Consider the following 20,145-nt stretch of genomic DNA (forward strand, 5'->3'; position numbering starts at 1 on the left):
CACTCTAGTGCCTGTTTGGGTACACCGAGGGTGAATTCAGCATAGCCAATGCACCTAACCAGCACATCTTTCAGACTGTGAGAGGAAAGCAGAGCACCTGGGGGAAACCCATGCAGACCCGGGGAGAATATGCAGACTCCATACAGACAGTCACCCAAGCCAGGAATCAAACCTGGGTTCCTGGCACTGTGAGGCAGCAGTGCTAACCACTGTGCCACCGTGCGGAAGAGTAACCAATCCAGTGACTTGGGATAGTTTTTTAGATCATGAAATTTTCTGCTATCTTCAACCAAGTATAAAGATAAAATTTGAATTGATGTAACATTTGAAGATAAAACAGGAGTGAGGCTGATTAAGGAATAGAAATAATTCACATTAAGCATCATGTATTCATCTAATCAAAAAATTCACTAAGCACAGCATGACAGCAAAAATAAATGGAGACGATTTAAATGGAATATGAGTCTGGTTCAGTGGTATTTATTACTGCTGCAACATGACAATATATTGTTAATTAGCCATCTATAAAGAGGAACATGAGAAATGTCATTTGGAAGATGACAAAACTGGATGATTTATTTACCTATGTTGCTAGTTTCTGCTTGGACAACATAGGAATATCTGCTATACCAATGTCTGCTCTCCTCTTTCCTTCCCAGTGCCTCTGAGGGGTTCTAAAACAGGCATGAGGACCTTCATTAACATATGTAAGGGATCTAATGCTCGTTTTAGGTGGCAGACAGGGATGCCTGAATCGTGGCATGACACAATTTCAGATGAGGTATCGCACTCATGCTACGAGTGTGGCATTGGTAAGGAGCAAGGGCTTGTGAGATTTCTCACTCGTCTACGGAACAATACATCAACACTTGAAGGCACTGAAAATGGGGAAGAGGAGAGAAGAAGGGAATAAAAGAACTGTGCAAATGACATTTGCCCCATGTACAATTGGGATATTGCTCCATCTTAATATTCATGAATTACACATACAAATACCATCTTCTACAAAGCAGGCTCTGCACATATTCTGCAAATATAAAACAAATGGGGCTGGACTTTCTCAGAAGGTCTTATTAGTAGGAGTCACATAGGCTGGCACAAGGATTGTCCATGATGTTTTACCAGCAGCAGCCAATTATGAAGCTGCCATTGGGATTGCCATCCAGTTGAGTGTAGTGACTTGCCTCCCAGCACTGCCAGTCCAGTCAGAGAGCTGGCAGAACTGCAGTCTCAGCGTTACCACAGCTGGAATGGTGCAGGAAGAAGGAAAAGGTTCTTCCATGTTGAGGTGTCCTCAAAGAGAAGGTAAGCTTTTCTTTCTAACTGTACTTGGTTCAGACAAACAGCCTGTAGCAACTGGGGAGAAGGTCTACCTTCTAATGGTGACCCCTTAGTCACAAGGTTGTCAACTATTGCTGAGAGGAGCCCTTCCTTGGCCTTGGAGAGGGCGTAATGGAGGGCCCAGGCCTTGAAAAAATGGACTTTACCTAGTTGTCTCCATGCAGCAGTGACACCTCCCAAAGCTGGCAAAATGACGGCGGGGTGGGAAGAGGCCCATTGTAATAAGCATAATTAGCCACCCAGGAGGCAGTTGCACTCCTGAGATTTCTGTCACTGGTCATACACCGTGGTAGTGGGAGGACATCAAGCTCTGTATCCAATGCTGTCTATGAACAAATTACCAGCTCACCCTCCTCCCAGTTGCTCAAGAGACGTGGTAAAATGCAATCTATAATTTTTTTTTTAAATGAGCCCTTACATCGCAAAAACAATTGGTGAAAATGTGCTAAACTTGAAAGAAATTAAGAATTTTACAATTCTCTGCCTACATTTAATCTTTAATAGAAAAAGCATAAAGAGGCCTGAGCTTGAAGTTAATACAAAATAACACAACGAACATCCCCTTCTTTGTGTTTGCACCAGGTTCAGATCGTCATTCACTGAATACATTTTCTTGCCTAAAAAATGAAGACAGTTTTTAAAAATCACATTCATCGCAATGGTTGCTTCAATATAAGGCAGTGGTAATGTCACTAGATTATAATCCAGAGAAGCAAGTTAATCCTTTGGGGGACATTGGTTCAAATCCCATGACGATAGTTGATGGAATTTAATTCAATTCATGAAGCCTGGTATTGAAAGTTAAGTTCAGTTAATGGCGACCATAAAATTGAAAATTGATGGAGGCAACCTCTGTTATTAGCTGATGTTGAGGGACTCTGTGTATGGTTTGTTTCATCGATGAAAAGACTTCATTTTAAGATATTTCTGCCATTACAGTTACGTTCAAATGCTAGACTGTTGGGATTAACTTGACTACATACTAAAGCTAACACTTGGCTACATTTTAAAACTCATAAGGCATGCTGGGCTAGCTAGGAATGAGCTGCATTTTTAAAAAGTGCAATATAAGCAGAACAAACTTTTCATAAGCCAAATAAGTTTTTCATAAACATCTGCAAGGCCTGTTTCTGCAAGTTGGAGACAGCATGTGCAAAACAATTTCAATAACAAGGTGATGAGGGACATATATTGTAGTTTCAGCTCTGTTTTTGTTTTTGAGTTCAGTATGTGATCAATATAGGGCTGGCTCCAGCTTTTAGCTTTTATACTGATTTCATTTTAAGTTCTGTTCATTAAAAGAAACTCACTTCAACACCGTGCCAGTGCTGCCCTCGTGTATTCAAAGGAATGATTGGACCCAACAGCTGGTTTGGCCTATATGTGATTCCGGATTCCCAGCAATGTAGTTGACTAATAACTGCCCCCTGAAATACCCAACTCAGCCATTCAGTTCAAATGCAGTTAGGATGGGCAACAATTGCTGATCTTGCCAAAAATGGAGAGCCCTGGACCCTAGGAAGGTTAAATGATCCCGAAAATGTTGTTCATTTGGCATTAGCTATCTATATTTCTATTCTTTAATAAATGGCTCTGAATAAACGCCTTCTACTGCCTTTCTGAATTTTCTCTGGTCATTGAGGGAAGACTGATAGGGTGATAATTGGCTGGAATGATTTGTCCTGCTTTTAGTGGACAGAGAAATTTCCCATTTTACTTGGGTAGATGCGAGTGTTGCAATTGTACTGAGTTAGTTGTTTGTCCATCATCATCGATGAGGACCTCGACACCATTAGTCATTTAGAGGCTGGTTGCAGTGTGTCCGAAGATGACTGATCAGGCCAATTTGGGCACGGAATGTCCTGGCACATATTGTACTGAAACATCTTAGTTAAGGATGTGACTAGTACTGGGGTACAAGTTTTCAATGCTACATATGGGGCAAGGCCCAGGGCCTATCTAGTTCCTTCAGCTATTTCTTGAGATCTCACGGAGTGAATTAAATCGGCTGGAGAATGGCATTTGTGATCCGGAGGTTCAACAGTACATACGTTCCGGAAGAATTCTGGGGTTGTAACTCACAGATTTCCAGGGTCCTATTATACTTATTTGACAAATTTTGCCTCAAGTGTTAAGGGGGTTCATTTCTAAGACTAATAAAGTCAAGTATCGGTTTTATTAATTATATATTTCAGAAAAATCAATATCAATAGTGTAACTCAGTTGATTAGATTTTTTTAACAATAAAAATTCCTCTTAAATGAGAGGGAAGTTACTGAGAATCATTGATACGGGGAGGCCAGAATCTTTTTAATGTTTATGACTCAGGTTCTTTGCGTTAAATTTAATCCAGGTGATGGGGATTTCACTCAATGGATGGAGCACTGGCAAATACCCCACATTGCCTTCTTTGGAGGAGACCCGTGATATGAAGGACCCATCAGGCAAGTGCCAGGCCTTCCCTGGAATCAAGGTCCCATGAGTGGAAATCCCTCCTGCTGTGAGCTACCAGCCAATCAGACACTGATGGCTGCTTAGTATCATCAGTGCCTCAGGAACACCAGTGCTAGCTTGTGGTTACCCTTCCACCAGAGACTCAGGTTCAGTAAGGGACCAAGTGCACAGCTGAGTGACAGCGGGATGGGAGTCACAGTGAGGGAATCGTGACTGGTGAATACAGTGGGGTGTGGGTCAGGAGGAAGGGCAGGCAGTGGGAGTGGGGAGGGTGGCTTTCAGTGTCACCACAGCCCCCAGATCTTCCCAATGCCAGGTCCCTTAATCAGGAAACGAGTGCCCTTGAATGAGGATTTCCACAATGGTGAATGCCTCGCCAATCATTGAGTTAATATCAGCAGGGGCAGGATGAGGCTTTAAGTGAGTATTCAGTCCCACCTCAAACATAACCAGGGTGCAGTTAGGAAGGTAGAGAGGACCTCACCCACCACCCCCCTGCCTAATTCAGTGCCTTGGTGAGGGCATGGAATTTTACCCTACCCAAACTAGATAAAAGCAGACATCCAGACATCCAGTGGACAATAAGTTACGTATAACTTTGTGCTCTTTTACCGATTTAACAATCTGGATAACTGTTCACCAGCACAATCTGTATTTAATTGCAACAATTTCACTTCCGATTATTTAATACCTGTAAATACTTCTTATAAAGAAAGCAAGAACTTACACGCAAGAGTAACAGAAGTCATGCACAAATACTGGCAATCACTGCAACAGTAATCATGGTGATCAGGACTGAATTCTTATATGAAACTTCGCCGTAGTTTGTTGCTCTCACAGGACAGTTTGCATGGTGTTCCGTTTCAAGCCCTGAAAAAATATGCAATTGTTTTTGACAAAAGAATTGCACATTTTACATCTCTGCATTGTCATGAAATTATTTTCCTCTTCTATCATGTTTCTTAACGGAAAATAAAGATGATGCACAAAAGACAGAATATGTTGTGTTGCTGATTAGAACACTCCAATCATGGCTCTGTGTTTAAATCTCTGAGTACACTTACAAGCTCATGACTTCTGCCTTCAAACAAGACAGGCTGTCAATAGCTGAAGTGGAGTCACGCAAGTGTCAGCAATGGCACCAGTTGGAGAGGGACAGGGAAGCCCTCACTCCTGTGGAGGTGACGATACTGGCCACCATCGAAGATGCGGGAATGGCGGTGCTAAGAATAAACCCACTGTCCTCTCTCAGGGTAGCAGCACTTATCCTTCCCACCTTCTGCCAGTGGCCTTGCTGTTGCCCGTCAGCCAGCCTGATTAACTGCTGCCTCTGCTGGGGTGCTTCGTGTAGAAACCAGGCCTTCTTGCCCAGAGCTGCCCATGAGCTTCCTCCTCATCTTCCTGCTCCTGCACTGTTTGCCAAATTGGGTGTGCCCCTCAAAAAAATAAACAAATAGCCACGGGGGTAGGCCATTCAGCCCTTCAAGTCTCTTCTGCTATTTACTAAGATCATGGCTGACCTCAACTCTATTTGCCGACCTAACTACCATACACTTAACTTCCTTGGAGTCTTTATAAAAAAGTTTGCTCCAAACTATCTCCTTTCATTCAAGGTAAAATGGAACAGTTTGGGAGGGTGTACAAGATTTTTAGCTGAGTCTGCCTGGAAATAAATCCATGTGAGTACATTTACAAGCTCATGATTTCTGCCTTCAAACAAGATAGGCTGTCAATAGCTGAAGTGGATTCACGCAGGAGTTTGGCCAAGGACAAGCCCATGCAATGTCATATTGAGTTTACCCAGAGAAAAGCCTATGTGCCTGGTCGCCATGAGGACAGGGGCAAAGGGCAAAACCTATGGAAAGTAAGTTGCAAGTTTTAACACCTGGATGATAAGGAGGAGGAAACTGGCCTGATTGCCATGTAGGCTCACTGACCCATGGGGCAATAAGATGGAAAACACTGGGGAAGAGTACCACAACAGCGGTTACCCTGTCTGGCAAAAAAACATGGATTGCTTTTGGGTAAATCACCAGATAGAGTGTGAGTGAAAATGGAACTCATGGTCAAGGAAACAAAAATTGTTCATTAGAGGGTGCCTTGCAGTGAGAAACCCAGTTGATAATGCTCAAAGGGTTGAACAAAGAGGGTTTTGTTTTAAAGGATACTGGAAAATTCACTCTGGTGAGGCAGGGAGAAACGTCCCGTTAAAGCCAGGAGAAAGTTTGTTCTTTAAAATCAATGCTGTAGTCAGGATTTCCATAGAATCAGGGATAAGCTGGAGGTGTCAAAATGATGGCAGGGACCCAATTACAGGATTTCCAACCCTATTCCCACGGCTCTGATTTTCACCAGTACGGGTTGTGATTCCCACACCCTGCACTGCTGACCTGGCCAGTTTCATTATGGGGATAGGTATGTCCCAGGTGTACACATTTCTTGTAGCATTGGGCTAGCTTTTAAAGGAGGTGAGGTTTATGACCCCACAGAGGTAACATGAACCATATTCTGGATGAGGGAACCTTTTGAAAGGTAAGTTCAACTGGTTTCACCCATGCCACCATGCAAAGCTACATCCTCCACCAACTACTCTATGGGTCCTCATACTGTCCAAGCCAAGTTATGTCCCTCGGTGCAGCACCCACTCCCATGGCCCTCCATACTGTCGTGTCAAAGCCATAAGATATAGCAAGTGTTATGAATTGGTATGAAGTTCTGTTAGACATTTCATTTAACTTTGATTAACCAAGAAACTTGCTAAAGTAACTTGTGTCAACAGCAGACATGGCTGCAGGAGATACTTGCCAGGTTCACTCATCTTTAAGAACAACTGTGTTCTCTGACTATTGTGTACTCTTATTTGCAGGGTTCATGAACAGGCCTCAGAATAAATAACTGATAGTGAAATGAATGGGAGAGGATGGAAGACAACTCAAGAAATGATAAGGAAAAGATGAGGTGAGATTGATCAAAAATGGCTGTAGGTTACATGCAAAAGATTTTGACAACACTGAGTTCAACAATTTTAAATTGTGAAGTTTCTCCTCCATGTTGACCTCTTTATATTGTTTGTCTCGACACACAATCACCCATCTCCCCCACAGGGCCCTCTGTCACTTGTTGAAATTGACAAAAAAACTGGCCCATCGAAGAAAAATAATGAAAGAAGGAACAGACTATTCAGAAGAATCATTTAGGGGTGCATGGTGGCTCAATGATTAGCACCGCTGCCTCATAGTGCCAGGGACCTGGGTTCAATTCCATTGTTGGGTGACTGTGCGGAGTTTGCATGTTCTCCCTGTGTCTGTGTGGGTTTCCTCTAGATGCTCCGGTTTCCTTCCACAGTCCAAAGATGTGCAGGTTAGGTTGATTGACCATGCTAAATTTCCTTTTAGTGTCAGGGGGATTAGTAGGGTAAATACATGGGGTATGGGCCTGAGTGGGATTGTTGATGGAGCAGGCTCAATGGGCTAAAAGGCCTCTTGCACTATAGAGATTCTATGATTCTAATAAAACTAAATTCCAGGAATCTCTGAAATGAACTTCCCTGAGAAAAAGGAAACATTAACAAAATGAAGCTGATAAAACTTCAAAAGTACTTGAAAAATGCAGAGAGAAAGCTGGCAGCTGCTGACAGATGAGCAAAAAAGATGACAGTGGCAATGCATTTAAAGAGGTAATACATTTAAAGTGATAATGCACTTAAAGTAGCAACCACAAAAGGGAACAAACACCTATCTACAAGAAAATTGGAGAAGACCCCAGAGAGAGGGCAATTCTCAAAGAAAGATTGATAAGAAATGAAGACCTCATGGAAGAGAGAACAGAAGACCTCAGAGGAGGCAACAAAGACCTCAAAGAGAAGGCAAAAAATATATCAAACAAAGGGCAAGAGAAACCTCAGAAAGGAGGCCATAGAAGACTCCAGAAGGTGGTAAAAGAATTCCCCAGAAAGAGAGCACTGAAAGGAGGGCAATGAAATACCCCAGAAAGAAGACAATGAAAGATCCCACAAGAAGGGCAATGTGAGAATTGTCAAATGGAAACAAGTCAACACCTGGTCAGAGTCAGGCCTGACCAACAGTGAAGCCAAAAGTATATGGCTGAAGTTATGACAAGTAGAAATGAAGGTTCCATTTATGAAATGTAATGATGCACTTTCATAGACTTCATTAAAAACATAAAATAATTTATTAATAAGAAGAATTGTCCAGCAGTACAGCAGGCACAAGGCTGCACATCATCCCCTACGTGTCTCCTGTCTGAGAGAGGACTCTGCCCTCTGGGGTGATTTCACAATCTGCATCGTAATTGGTCACCCAAACCATGTGACTCTTGTTCTGCTGATATGCGCTTAAGGGGACAATCCCCACAAATCACCACAGGACTTACAGGCTTATTGATTAGGGAGTCGAGCCTGGGATGGCAGCAAGAAAGCAGGAAAGCCAAGGATTGCTGAAGGGTTGGGTAGGAAATTGAGATGACAAAGCAGCTGAAAATGGAGAAGTGAGAGGAGGCATGACAACAGTGGAAAATGTGGAAAGTCTGCAGAGGGATCTAGCTAGGCTGAGCGAATGGGCCAGGAACTGGCAAATGGAATTTAATGTTGGCAAGTGTGAAGTTGTGCACTTTGGTAGGAATAATGGTAGGAAGGACTATTACTTACATGGAGAAAAACTGCAGCATGCGACGGTGCAGAGGGACCTCGGGGTCCTTGTGCTTGAGTCGCAAAAACCCAGCCTGCAGGTGCAGCAGGTGGTCAGGAAGGCGAATGGGATGCTGGCCTTCATAGCGAGGGGGATTGAATATAAAAGTAGGGAGGTCTTGCTGCAACTGTACAGGGCACTGGTGAGGCTGCAGCTGGAGTACTGTGTGCAGTTTTGGTTGCCGCACTTACGCAAGGATATTTTGGCCTTGGAGGGAGTGCAGAGGAGGTTTACTAGGCTGATTCCGGAGTTGAGGGGGTTGAACTATGAGGAGAGGCTGAATAAACTAGGCTCGTACTCGTTAGAGTTTAGAAGAATGAGAGGAGATCTCATTGAGACGTATAAGATGATGAATGGGATGGGTAGGATAGAGGTGGAGAGGCCCTTCCCGCTCAGAAAGGACAGTAGAACTAGAGGGCACAGCCTCAAGATAAAGGGGGTGCGGTTTAGAACGGAGTTGAGGAGGAACTTCTTCACTCAAAGGGTGGTGAATCTCTGGAATTCTCTGCCCGTTGAAGTGGTGGAGGCTGCCTCGCTAAATATATTTAAGATGCAGGTTGATAGGTTTTTGATAGGCAAGGGGATTAAGGGTTATGGGGAGAGGGCGGGAATGTGGAACTGAGACACGACAGATCAGCCATGATCTTATTGAATAGCGGGGCAGGCTCGAGGGGCTAGATGGCCTACTCCTGCTCCTATTTCTTATGTTCTTATGTTCTTATGTAACAGAGAGAGTCTCAGAGGGGGAAAGGGAAGAGAGTTTAAAAATAGAGAGCAACAGTAGAAATAGATCGAAGGAGCCAAGTCTGGAGTGGCAGCATGTAATGGAAGCAGGAAGAGAAGAAGTTACATCAGCCTTTTATATAGAAATTAGGAAACATAAAATCAAAACAGTAAATAGGCAAATAGGAAATAAAAGGTAATAATAATAAGTAGCCCAGAGTGAAAGTCAGAGGCACTGTGCTAGAACAGTGACAATTTAAGGAGAATTGGGTCAGCTGCAGCATCAAATGGATGGGGTTGTTCAGGGATAAATGATCATGCTGGATGATTTTTTAATATTTGTTTTGGATACTTGTACATACAAAATGAATGAAAATGACAAAAATGGCACATGTCCTCACAGATCCAATTTTTCATTTTACAAATATTGCTTTTCAGAAATATATTTTAATGAATAAATTTGGTGTCAGATGGAAATTTGAAAGAAACATACCTGACACGAACAACATCGTTCCTTGTGCAAATACATTTGATACTGTAGTCTCTCGTATTCCAAACATGCAATAGTAAATATCTGTGTCATTTTCCTGGAGATTATTGAGGGTCACAGTGAAGTTCTTTTTGTTTCCTTTAAACTCAGTGCGGTTGGTATATGAGTCTTGTATCGTATTAGCACGATCGTGGATGTAGATCAGATCAGTGGGAGATGAAAGACCTCTTCTTAAATAGACGCCCACAAGGATACTGTCTTCAGATGAAAATCTGCAGTTTATTGAAACAGATTCTCCCTCTTTCACTTGTTTAACAAAAGGAGACTGGGAAATGCGATTGTCTGTAAAATATAGAATTAAAGATATAGTCAACATAGTCATAAAGCTCTGAATGTGATCAATTATCAAACAGAACGTTCTTTTTAAATAAATATTTATTTGAAGAAGAATATAAAAATAAGTGATTGTTCTGTGTAATTTCTATTATTTCAGATTCCTGGAATAAAATGGTTCCTTTCAGTAGCCGCGAGTCTAGTTGCCACTTCAGTCCATCACTTTATGTCCTAAATAATACCCTCTGCTGCAGGGAGTAGGTTGCACACTCAGCAGTTGGAGCCTTAAAGAGACAATTGCCTCCCCCTTTAATTCATTTTTACGGTCTTCAATAACTAAGTTATACAGTCGTGAATTATAACTAAATATGGTGTACATGAGTTGGACAATTACAAATCAAGTCCTTGTGAGGTTTTTCTGTAGCTTGTAGAGTGGTATAATTCTGTTGTCTGAAATGCTTCTATGTGATCAACATTAACAGGAACTGCAATAAGAGTACAGTCTCTTATAGGAGTCATTACTATGTGCTCCCACAGAGATATCAGTTATGTCTATAACAGGTCAAGCAGGCGCTTACAGGTTCAAAAACATCTCTTGATGGCAATGCTGACTGCTGACGTCTCTCTCCACTCCTCACGTGATCCATATGTTTATGAATGATCTGTCCTTCCAGGTCTATTTGGTGAAACAGGTATCCGGTTTCAGAGTCAATAATTATGGGATCCAACTTGATCCATTGCTGAGGTTTCATATTACAGACATAGTCTGTTTTTTATTATTGTTGCAGCTCATTGATGGGATCTTGACGCTTGTGTGTTTAACATAAACATTTTTATTGTAGTCTTTAACTATGTAAAGTTCCAAATATGGTTGTGTATGGAACTGTTCCACGCAGGCATGCTCCTGAGTTCAGTTCTGGACAGTTCTCTGACCATGTGACTACATGCATCACCCTATGGGTGATGCTACTGTCTAGTCCCACGTTGACCCTTGCCCTGCTGAGCACCTTACATTAAAATGCATTTAGGCACAATTCAACAAAGTCTTGTCTTGACAGTTCTTTCACAATTCTGGTCTATCATGTATGAAGGAATGATCATGGTATTCTGTTTCTGGTACTTAGGTCATGTGGTAAAGTTTCTTTTCTTTCCAGCATTTCAATTCAGCATCTTTTTCATTGACCATTTTATGATATTAGAGCCAGAGGTATGCAACACAGAGAAAGGTCCTTCAGCTCATCGCTTCTGTGCCCATCAAAGACAAAATACGCAAGCATGTTTATCCAATTTTTCAGCACTTAGAACTTAGCCCATAGGCTTGTATGCCTTGGCATCGCAAGTGCACATCTAAGTACTTCATAAAGTTATGAGGGTCTCTGTTTCCACCACCCTTTCAATCAGTGAGTTCCAGACTCCCACCAACCATTGGGTGAAAAAGTTGTTCCTTACATCCCAATTAAAACTTCCATCCCTTCTAAACCTCCTGACCCTTACCTTAAATCTATGCCCCCTAGACATTGATCCCTCCATCAAGGAGGACAGTTTCTTCCTGCCCACTCTATCAATGCCTTTCATCATTTTATATATCTCAGTCATGTCCCCCCTCAGTCTCCTCTGTTCCAAGGAAAACATCTGCAGTGTATCCAATCTCTCTTCATAACTAAACCTCTCCAGCCCAGGTAACATCCTGGTAAATTTTCTCTGCACCCTTTCCAGAGCTATCACATACCTTCTCGAATGTTGATTACAAAAGTGCACACTATACTCTAGCTGTGACCTAACCAACGTTTGATATAGTTTCAGCATAACCTTCCTGCTCTTAAATTCTATGCTTCAACTAATAAAGGCAAGTGTACCATATGGCTTCTCAGCCACTTTATCCGCCTGTCCTGCTACCTTGAGGGACCGGTATACAAGCACACCAAGGTCCCTCTCGTCCTCAGTGCTTCCCAGAGCTCTGCCATTCACCATGTATTCCCTTGACTGTTTTATCCTCCCCAAGTGCATTACCTCACACTTATCTGAATTGAATTCTATTTGCCACAGATCAATCCATTTGATCAGCCCATCTACATCCTCCTGTAATCTAAGGCTATCCTCCTCATTATTTACCACACCACAAATTTTTGCAAAATCTATGAGCTTATTGATCAACCATCCTACATTTAAGTCTAAGTCATTTATATAACCCACAAACAGCAAGGGCTCCAACATTGATCACTGTGGGACCCCACTGGGCACAATCCTCCACCCCCAAAAACCACCCCTCGACCATCATTCTTTGTTTCCTGCCGCTCAGCCAATTCTGCATCCAATTTCCAAACTTCCTTGGTTCTTATGCTTTTCACTAACAACAATCCCACCCAAGCCCTATCCCCATGACCCCACATATTTACCCCACTGGTCGCCCTGACACCAAATGGTAATTTAGCATGGCCAATCCACCTAATCTGCACATCTTTGTTCTGTGGGAGAAAACTGAAACACCAGTGGAAACTAACAGACACGGTGAGAAGATGCAAGCTCCACTCAGACAGTCATCCGAGCTAGAACTGAACCCTGGCACTGTGAGGCATAAGTGTGAGCCACTGTGCCACTGTGCTGCTAGTTGTTTTTTCATGGAATTTGTAATGTACAATGTAAATTTATCCAAGAAAAGTTTGCTGTCAGTCATTTCACCTTGTTGTTTTAATGTCTCCTTTAGAGCTTTAATTCTTTTTGCTGATCCCTCTTTGTGTTGAGTAGTTCCTAATCCTTTTGAAGCCTTTAATTTGAAAAGGAATCCATCATATTCTTACTGGACATACACATTTCACAAATAGTATCTTCATTTAACTTCAGTCAAGTCCTTTTGCCTTCACTGTTGGTTGGGTCTGTCTCTAACAGAGTGTTGACTTCTTTCCATTGCCCTACTTGTAGTCTTTCATTTGGCTCTCAGCCAAATCTCCATTCACTGCAGCAGGACGGGAGAATCCCACTGGCATGAATGGCCAGAGAACCCTTCCCGTTATTGCCAATGGATAGAAGGAAGAGGCTAGGCTCTGACATGAATCTGGAGTGATTGGAAGAAGTCTAAGGGTTTGGTACCTCGCACATAGATACAGTGATTTCATCACAAGTGGCTTCCCACATTCAATCCCCACAATCTGACCTCCCTAGCATTCTCCTGCACAGTACACCTCAGGCCAACACTCCCTCCAGTTCCAGCCATTCCTCTCTCTCAAGGTACTCTTTCATACGTGGCTTGCATGGCCTATCTTACCTTCAGTAACACTGGTCTGAGGAAGGAGGGATACACATGAACATTATAAACAAGAGAGGCTACAGCGTAGATATTCACCTCATGAGTATTGCCTGTTCCATCTGCTCCACTGGGACTCTAGTATGTGACTGCTGATATCATGATATACATCACTAACTCATTAGCCTAACTATTAACCCTTTCAGCAACCTCCTCAGATCCCCATGTATGCAACTACAGACACTCAACTTCATTTATTGCTGGTCACTCACAATGCATCTGCTTGTAATATTTCATTCTTCACATTGTAACTTTTTGCTTCCTTTCCTCTCAGTCGATGAGAGCACAGAATTCCAGGGAGAGGCAGAAAACGGAGGTACAGCCCTCTTGTATTTACCACCCTCACCGTGATATTCACAAAAGATAGGCAAAGTGACAGAATACACGGCCATTGGAGATGCATAGATGGGGGACTTCATACAACCTCAAATGTTGCCTCCTCCCTCAATGATGGAGTCTTCAACTGCACAGGCACCTTGAACTCAGAGGGTCCAAAACCCAGAGAACACAGAACACTACAGCACAAACAGGCCCTTTGGCCCACAAGTTGCTCCGATCATATCCATACCTACCAGGCCTATCTATAACTCTCAATCCCATTAAATCCCATGTACTCATCCAGAAGTCCCTTAAAAGACCCCAGCGAGTTTGCCTCTACCACCACTGACGGCAGCCGATTCCACTCACTCGCCACCCTCTCAGTGAAAAATGTACCCCAGACATCTCCTCTGTACCTGCTCCCCAGCACCTTACCTTTATGAAGAAAATCTGGCCACAACAAGGGAATGAGCAGTTTTGTACTGGTGGCAGTAAAACAAGGTGTTTAACAATCATATCTTAACATTTTAAAGAAAAAGTCCAAACACCTAGGGATTAGCCAAGAAAACAACATTGCAAGATTACACATTTGTGAACAAAAACAAACTTTAATGCACATTTAAGGAAATTAAATTCAGTTAGCATTATCAACTTAAAACTGCATTTTCATAGAATCATAGAATCCCTACAGTGCAGAAAGAGGCCAATTAGCCCATTGAGTCTGCACCGACCATAATGCCACCCCAGCCCTAGACCTAAAAGAACCCCCCCCCCCCGCTCCATATCCCTACATATTTAACCGTTATTGCCTCTAACCTATGCATCTCAGGACACTAAGGGGCAGATTTAGCATGGCCAATCAACCTAACCCACACACCTTTGGAACTGTGGGAGGAAACCGGAGCACCTGCAGGAAACCCACACAGACACGGGGAGAATTTTATAAACACTTATGTTGTAAATGTACTTCTACTTTCTAGTTTCCCCAAGAACCCCCTTATCTTATGAAATTCTTAAAGTTCATTGGCTTTTCCTGGGACCAACTCAAAAATTATATCACTTCCCTCTGAATTCGCTCTGATTTCAGTTCAGTGTTCCAGCTATTCGACAAGATACAAGATGGAAGGGGTCCTTCCATTAGCTTGTGACTACACAATCTTCCAACATTTCTTTATTAGTTGCATAACTGGGGATTTGTGGCCACTCTGTGACCCCTGTGCAGTGGCCGAAAACACCCCAGATTTTACATAGCCCACTGCTGTGACTTCAAACAGCAACAAAAACTGAATCATTCCAGAACTCCAAGTGCAATATGGTTAGCTCACTTTCATTGAGTGACTTGCTATCAATTTCTTCCTTTAACTGCCAGTTAAACAAACTTTGTAGTTTATCATTGATGGGGGATAGTATAGAATTCTAGTATGAGGCCCTTCATTTTAGTTTTAATGTAAGTAGACTAGATTAAGGTAATTATAAAGTGCCTTATTTATAGTAAGAATTCACAATGTGCCTGAAACAAAATATGCAAAAGTATTATAAACTGCAACAGTATTATAAACTGTACAACCACAAATTAACCAAGTATTATAAGCTTGAACTACAATTTCAATATATATGTATTGTGCGCCTTGGCCAACTTTGTCCTGAATGCAGCATGATGGGAAACACAGTGGTAGACTGACCAAATTCTGTTAATGCAATGAAGCATAAAAAAGCAGCTTCTGTTATTTGTTTTTGGACACACAAAAACAAGTTTAATTATAGGTCTGCTATTTAAGGGAATAAATTTGGTCATGGGGAGTGAGGCTGGAGCAGTCTCTTAAGCTGATAAAGGAGGCCCAGGTTCCAGTGGAAGAGTGACTCCTTCCATCAATTAAAAATCACAGATGTTAATAATGGCCTTGGTTACTAGTGATGACATGGGTTAGGTTTCCTAGGTAAAAGGGAAGGAACCTATATGGGCAATAAGCTAATAAGCTCCTATTCCTGTTGACAGGTGGAACATTATTGGCTGAGGTAATAATGTGTGATGTAGTGATTGGGTCCTCTAGTCTGATTGACAAGACAGGGTGGGATATTGAAATGTTCAAAATAATATAATAATTTTACCTAGCAATATTAGCTCAGAAAGGACAGACAACCCTCACTGACTGTGTTTCTGTCCTGATGCATGCATTAGCAAATAAATTCCGTTTCATTCTTTAACTATATACGGTCTTTCGCAGTCTATATATTGGTTGAGTGAGATTCAACGAATACAGAGCACCCCAGGGGATACCTGAGAAAATTCCTCTTACAATTTGGTGCTGCGAGCAGGGTACTCACCAGTGATTGACGGCGAGACATGTTTCCAAAAGATGGGTGAGTCCTTTCTTTAAATACCACCCAGTAGCAAGGGGGCTACACGTCTGGCAGCCAGAGGCTGTAAGTTGAGTGTCTTGGACTGGGGAAGAGGTGCAAAAGTGGTGTGTATGTAAACAGCCCATGCTTAACATAGAAGGATCAGGGACGGACTCTCAGATTTCCTATGAAGTGGATCGAAAAGCTGCTTGGGTAGAAGGGGCGTTTGCAGAGAAGCTACGTTTAAACATAGCGGGGTTGGGGACGGACTCTCGTACACTCCTATGCAGCGGAGCCGAGAAAGCCACATAGCTAGAGAAGCGTCAAGTGGCTAGACGTGTGTACAGGTGGTGGCTGGCTCAGGCGCAAGGAACTCACAGGGAGGCATTCCAGAGGTAGAGATGGGACAAGGCAATGTGAGAGAACTGGCAGGGAGAAGTCCCAGGAGTACAGATCTCCTGTGTGTGTGTGAGAGAGAGAGAGAGGTTAACTTGGTTGGTCTAAAATGTCATAGACCAAAGAGGGGAATAAAGGGTTAAAAGCAGGAAGTACTCTCTGTGTATGGCACAGGGAGAGAGAGGATATAACTGTACAATTCATGGTCATTTTCAAGAATAGGGATCTGCCAGAGATTTGAACTTGCTCTGTTGGGAAAGGAAATCAATTCCAAGATAGTGAAAACATCTGAAAAATTGTAAGGAGAGTTAACCATTTAGGCACACAGTTGATTTGATTTTGTATTTGCCTGTGTTGGTTATGGAGGTAAAGTTGTAGAAATAATTAATCATGCAAACTTTGAGCTAAACTGGAGAGATTGTAAGTAAGTGTAGAAGTTTTAATTTAGTAGAGATGCTTAAAAGTAAAAATAAATTTAATTTTGGATTAATCTGGATCAAGATTGTTGTTACTTTTGAAAATGTATTCTTCATAGAAATCATAGAACCATGGAAACCCTACAGTGCAGAAATAAGCCATTCAGCCCATCGAGTCTGCATCGATCGCAATCCCAGCCAGGCCCTACCCTCATATCCCAACATATTTACCCACTAATCCCTCTAACCTATGCATCCCATGACATTAAGAGGCAATTTTAGCATGGCCAATCAACCGAACCCGCACATCTTTGGACTGTGGGGGGAAACCGGAGCACCCGGAGGAAACCCAAGCAGACATGAGGAGAATGTGCAAACTCCATACAGAGAGTGACCTGAGCCGGGATCGAACCCAGGTCCCTGGAGCTTGATGGAACTGACAATGAAACGATAAATGGAAAGAATTATTCCAGAGTGTTTGAAGTGATGATGTCAATCTGAGCAAATTTACTCCTCTCCTGCTGAAACAAGCAGAGATTTAACCCTTTCTGTTTAACCCTTTGTGTTATAAGATTTGAAGTAGTTTTAAGACATAAAATCAAAAATCTAACAGAAAGGGGACTTGCATAAGATCGAATGGGAGTGTGTGTTTCATGATGGGAATTATTATGCTGCCATAATGCATTCTAGTTAAAATGTGTGACACGGATATGCAAAGTAGTGAATCAACCTCAAAATTGGTGAAGTAGATTTGAACACAAAGCACACCCTGTTGTAAATTTTGAATATGGGAAGGTTGAAAGCTTATTAGATGCCAGTCGGGCTAAAAGGGAGATCTGCCTATAACACAAAATTGACAGATTAATATAATTAGAGATGAGGGAAATAATTCAGTAGAATAAATGAGAAAGGAAAATGAACAGGATAATAAAAGATTCATTATAGATAGTAAACAGAGGAGGACAGAATTAAAAGTGGGATTCATTGGATACAAGGGAGACATTTAAAGGGATTCTAGGAAGTAGAACACAGTTAAGGTGATAGCTATAGATGAAGGAAGCAAGTTTTCTTAAAGGAAAAAGAGATAAGAGAGACACTAATGGTCAGTTGAAAGCCCAAAATATTGTTTTCTGAGTTTGGGATGATTCTGACATAGGAAAATGCGCTGTAAACAAGTTACCTTAATAAAATGATATTATTTAAGATAAGAACAAACAATTAAAATAAGTTATAGCCTGGGATCAAATTGGAAGGTTTGATTTCTGTTTCAAAGATGTTATGAGGTTATAGTATTTGGGAAAAGAAAAGATAGTTTCCAGAGGATGGGAGGAAGGTTATTTGTGTACAAAGGTTTTTCAACGGGAAAAGGGTAAAACAAGCATTGAAGACTTTTTAACTATTGTAGGAGTTTTGTGGAAGATTATGCCCGAATGGTAAAGCTCTTACAGGACTTGATAAAGAGAGAAAGGGCGAGTCCGGAAAAGATGGAGTGATGAGATGCGGAAGTACAGGCTTTTTCAGATTTGAAGCAGGCTTTGGTGACAGCCCCAGCTTTGGTCACCAAACCATTACACATTTTTTGTGAGGAAAATGATGGAATACAGGCAGCTGTAGTTCTCAGCAGCATGGGGACAGATTGAGACCGATAGAGTGTTACTCCACTCGGTTACCCAGTTGCCAGAGGGACGTACTGGTGTGTGAGGGCACTAGCTCGTGCCTCGTGGGTGGTCAATGTGCCAGTGCCTCTCACCTTGATGGGAAAAATGACCCTCCATTGCCCGCATAATCAAGAATTTACTCCATGCAGCCAGTGTTCCTTTCGAAGCAGCAGTAATAAAAGTTCAAGCTCACAGGAAAATTGAGAATAAAATACAGCAAGGAAGTCATTTTGCCGACTAGGCAGCAAAGGCCTTAGTAAAACAGGATTGGGAACGGACACAGTCTATACGGTTAGCACCTGTTGCAATTGAGGACAATCCAGATATTGATGTAAAACAAGTGCAGGAACAAGCAGATGAAGAGGAAAAGGAGTAATGGAAAAAAGATGGAGGATGCTAAGGTCATGATGGAGTATGGAGGAGAAAAGGAAAAATAGTAGTTCCTAAAGTAAACAGCATTCGCTGTTGAAGATTTATCACGGAATAACACACAGGAGCAGGGACTGAATGTTTGATTTATTGAAGAAATGTTAGTATTGTCAGAGGTGTCTGCAGTTCACCCTAGTGATGGCAGGATGTCCCTGCAAGATTAAAATGGGAAGTCAACCCAGACCCAATTCTCTTGGATGTTACAGGGCTGTTACCATGGGTACAGGGAAAACATCCAGTTTAGTAACTGTAGACCAAGACCAGTTTACTCAGTGGGTTGAAGCATTTCCATGTAAAGATACCTCAACGAATTTATTGGATTTCTATGAGGATGTGACTAGTGCGGTAGACAGAAGGGAACCAGTGGATCTGGTGTTTTTAGATTTCCAAAAGGCGTTTGATAAGGTGCCTCACAAAAGGTTGCTACATAAGGTTAGGGTGCACAGAGTTGGGGGTAAGGTGTTAGCGTGGATAGAGGATTGGCTGTCTAATAGGAAGCAGAGAGTTGGTATCAATGGGTGCTATTCTGGTTAGCGGTTGGTGACTAGTGGAGTGCTGCAGTGATCAGTGCTGGGGCCTCAGCTGTTTACCATTTATATAGATGATCTGGAGGAGGGGGCTGAGTGTAGGGTGTCGAAATTTGCTGATGACGCGAAGGTGAGTGGAAAAGCAAATTGCATGGAGGGTGTGGAAAGTCTGCAGAGGGATCTGGATAGGCTGAGTGAGTGGGCGAGGACCTGGCAGATGGAGTATAATGTTAGCAAGTGTGAGGTTATCCACTTTAGGAGAAATAATAGTAGGAGGGATTATTATTTAAAAGGCGAAAAGCTGCAGCATGCTACAGTGCAGAGGGACCTGGGGGTCCTTGTGCATGAGCCTGCTGCAGGTGCAGCAGGTGATCAAGAAGGCGAATGGAATGTTGGCCTTTATAGCGAGGGGGATAGAATATAAAAGTGGGGAGGTCTTGCTGCAACTGTACAGGGTACTGGTGAGGCCGCAACTGGAGTACTGTGTGCAGTTTTGGTCACCAGACTTGCACAAGGATATATTGGCCTTGGAGGGAGTTGCAGAGGAGGTTCACTTGGCTGATACTGGAGATGAGGGGGTTGGCCTATGAAGAGAGTCTAAATAGACTGGGTCTGTACTCGTTGGAGTTTAGAAGGATGAGGGGGGATCTTATAGAGACGTATGAGATAATGAAGGGGATGGATAGGGTAGAGGTAGAGGAAGTGGTGGAGGC

The 20,145-nt window shown here is 42.4% G+C and overlaps 1 gene segment (V, D, J or C); it reads right to left on the bottom strand.

Annotated features, from left to right (window-relative positions):
- Positions 1-469: 469 nt before the first annotated feature.
- The window catches only part of LOC145356477 (Ig kappa chain V region 12F2-like), a 31,791-nt gene continuing 12,115 nt past the window's right edge, over positions 470-20,145 (bottom strand). The window contains 3 exon segments of the V gene segment in view: positions 470-1,958; positions 4,523-4,665; positions 9,718-10,056. Coding sequence covers positions 4,541-4,665; positions 9,718-10,056 — 464 coding nt within the window.

This window comes from Carcharhinus amblyrhynchos, chromosome 21 (assembly GCF_965287045.1).
Source record: "Carcharhinus amblyrhynchos chromosome 21, sCarAmb.v2.hapA, whole genome shotgun sequence".
Lineage (NCBI taxonomy): Eukaryota > Metazoa > Chordata > Chondrichthyes > Carcharhiniformes > Carcharhinidae > Carcharhinus > Carcharhinus amblyrhynchos.